At 32.3% G+C, this 2,397-nt stretch overlaps 1 protein-coding gene across 1 annotated transcript in view; it reads left to right on the plus strand.

Annotated features, from left to right (window-relative positions):
* Positions 1-2,391, plus strand: part of ntrk1 (neurotrophic tyrosine kinase, receptor, type 1) — an 87,491-nt gene extending 85,100 nt beyond the window's left edge. Inside the window, exon 17 of the mRNA XM_015401296.1 lies at positions 1,610-2,391. Within this exon, the coding sequence (XP_015256782.1) occupies positions 1,610-1,795 (186 nt within the window). The 3' untranslated portion in view covers positions 1,796-2,391. The remainder of the gene's footprint in view (positions 1-1,609) is intronic.
* Positions 2,392-2,397: the final 6 nt, after the last annotated feature.

Genomic DNA, 2,397 nt, shown 5'->3' on the forward strand with positions numbered 1-2,397 from the left:
GCATAGCCATACATTTACAATGTGATACATATAAAACAAACCATACAATTCCCTGGAGTCATAAAAAAAAAAAAAACACACAACAAAACGACCTCCAAAAACTCCAAGGCAAAAAGAAAAAGTCATAAGAAAAAGGACACCCACACGAGAGAAAAAAAATAAATAAACAAATAATAAAAAATATATAAAAAATTATTAAAAAAAATAAAAAATGTTACTCCAGCTCTTTCTTTACAACCATTTTCCTTCTTGGTGTATAAATTTTCCTTAAATCCAAATTTACTTTAAGCTTTTAACCGTTAAATACCAAGTAAATAATTTTACATGCGTGAGATGTTGATAATTCCACATCCTCAGTGGGTTTTTTTTTTTTTTTTTTTCTTGGAAAACCTGATTTATAGTCAGACACGCGTAGGGAACAGAAAAGGACAAATCAGCATCACCAATAATACCAAATTATTTAATTCTCAGAATTTTTAATGATGACTTTAGTTCAATTTTCTTGCACTGATTTCATGGTTCATCTTTAAATCGTTGAGGAAAAAAGATGCCATTATTTCTTTAAAGTCCTTATGAAAATAGTTTACACTAAACTTTAGCTAAATTTATTTATTTATTATAAGTTTTTACGGCAGTAGTGGCTCGTTTTTTCGACAGTAGGGGTTAGAGAGAGGGGGAGAGACGTGCTGTTGGAGTAAATAATTGTTACAAAAGGTTCAGAAAATGTAATTAATACATTTTTTTTGACTTTTTAAAGTTCTCTAATAAAGGAAGCTGCTACACTGCAAAAAAAATTTATCTACATAAGTCATTTTTTCTTAAAATAATTGCATTTTTTTCTTGAATTGAGGGGGAAAATGAGACATTTCGCCAATGGAACGAGACAATTTACATTTAAAATAAGAAAAAAAAACAATTGCGTTGTCTTTTTTCCAATACATATTATCTAATTATCTTATACTAAGAGTGAAAATACTCATCCCATTGGCAAACTATCTCATTTACCTGCTCAAAATAAGGGTAAATGCACTTAATTTAAGACATTTTTACTTATTTCTAGATCATTTTTCCAGTGTACACTGGGGAAAAAAATCGAAATCTAGATAAATAATTTTTTTCTTAAAATAAGTGCATTTGTTCTTGAATTAAGGAAGTAAAGGTGACATCTTGCCAATGGAATGAGACAATTTACACTTAAAATAAGAAAACACAATTGCATTGTCTTATTTAAAGTGCATATTATCTAATTACCTTATTTTAAGAGTAGAAATGTCCATTCCATTGGCAAACTATCTCATATACCTACTCAAATTAAGGGTAAATACACTTAATTTAAGAAACTTTTACTTATTTCTAGATTGTTTTTCCAGTGTAATATAAAGAAAGTGTTTCACATCTCAGTGTTTGTATATCAGAGATGCTTTAAATTAGATTTATCTAAAAAAAAAAGACAAATTATGTGAGACATTAAAAACAGGTTATTGATATTTAAAATAAAATCCTAATGGCTTCATGCTTTTTTATTTTCAGCTGATTTTACTCAATTAAAGGACAAACTGTATTTTTTTTTTATATTTGAACCAATCAAGCTGTGTTTCCTTTCCAACAGGCCATTGAATGCATCACGCAGGGGCGGGAGCTGGAGAGGCCACGGACCTGCCCCAAGGAGGTGTACCTGCTGATGCAGGGCTGCTGGCAGAGGGAGCCCCAGCAGAGGATGGTCATCAAGGACATCCACAGCCGCCTGCTGGAGCTGGTCAAGAATCCCCCCGTCTACCTGGACATCCTGGGTTAAAGGGCGCCAAAAGGCGGGCCGGAGCAGAAATCAGAGACTCAAAGGGTTGAGATTTATGCTGCTCAATCTAAACAGCTTCTGTTATTTGATTTAATTCTTTGCGTTTGTTTTCGAAGCCAAGCTTTCAGCCAAAGTTTCACCTCGACTCTGAGTCCGGTTTTCTGCCCTGAGATTGTCTGGAAAAATGTCAAATGTTTACTAAAGGGTTAAAGTTTATCTGCTGTGGGATCAGTTTGATGGGACGTGCATGGATATATGTTGAAATAATGAAAAAAGAAAAAACAACAAAGCTTTGCGTTGCTGCAAACCTAATTTCAGAAGTGAAGTCTACATTTTAAGGGATTTGGATGAAACAGGAAGTTATTTCTATAACACTGATCATTCATGTCAATGTAAATAAGAGACTCCCAATGAAAGACTGTTTTCCACGTTTCAAATTGTCTGTATTATATAATTATTTTTAAAAAAGAAAAAAATATTTGTTGGATATTAAGTAGAGAAATTGTTTTCCGGTTCACATTTAATGTGGACAGAAAGAGCAGTGCCTACACTGCAAAAAATCTAAATCTAGATAAGTCATTTTTTTTCTTAAAATAAGTGCA

Source organism: Cyprinodon variegatus, unplaced genomic scaffold, assembly GCF_000732505.1.
Source record: "Cyprinodon variegatus isolate N-32 unplaced genomic scaffold, C_variegatus-1.0 Scaffold0, whole genome shotgun sequence".
Classification (NCBI taxonomy): domain Eukaryota; kingdom Metazoa; phylum Chordata; class Actinopteri; order Cyprinodontiformes; family Cyprinodontidae; genus Cyprinodon; species Cyprinodon variegatus.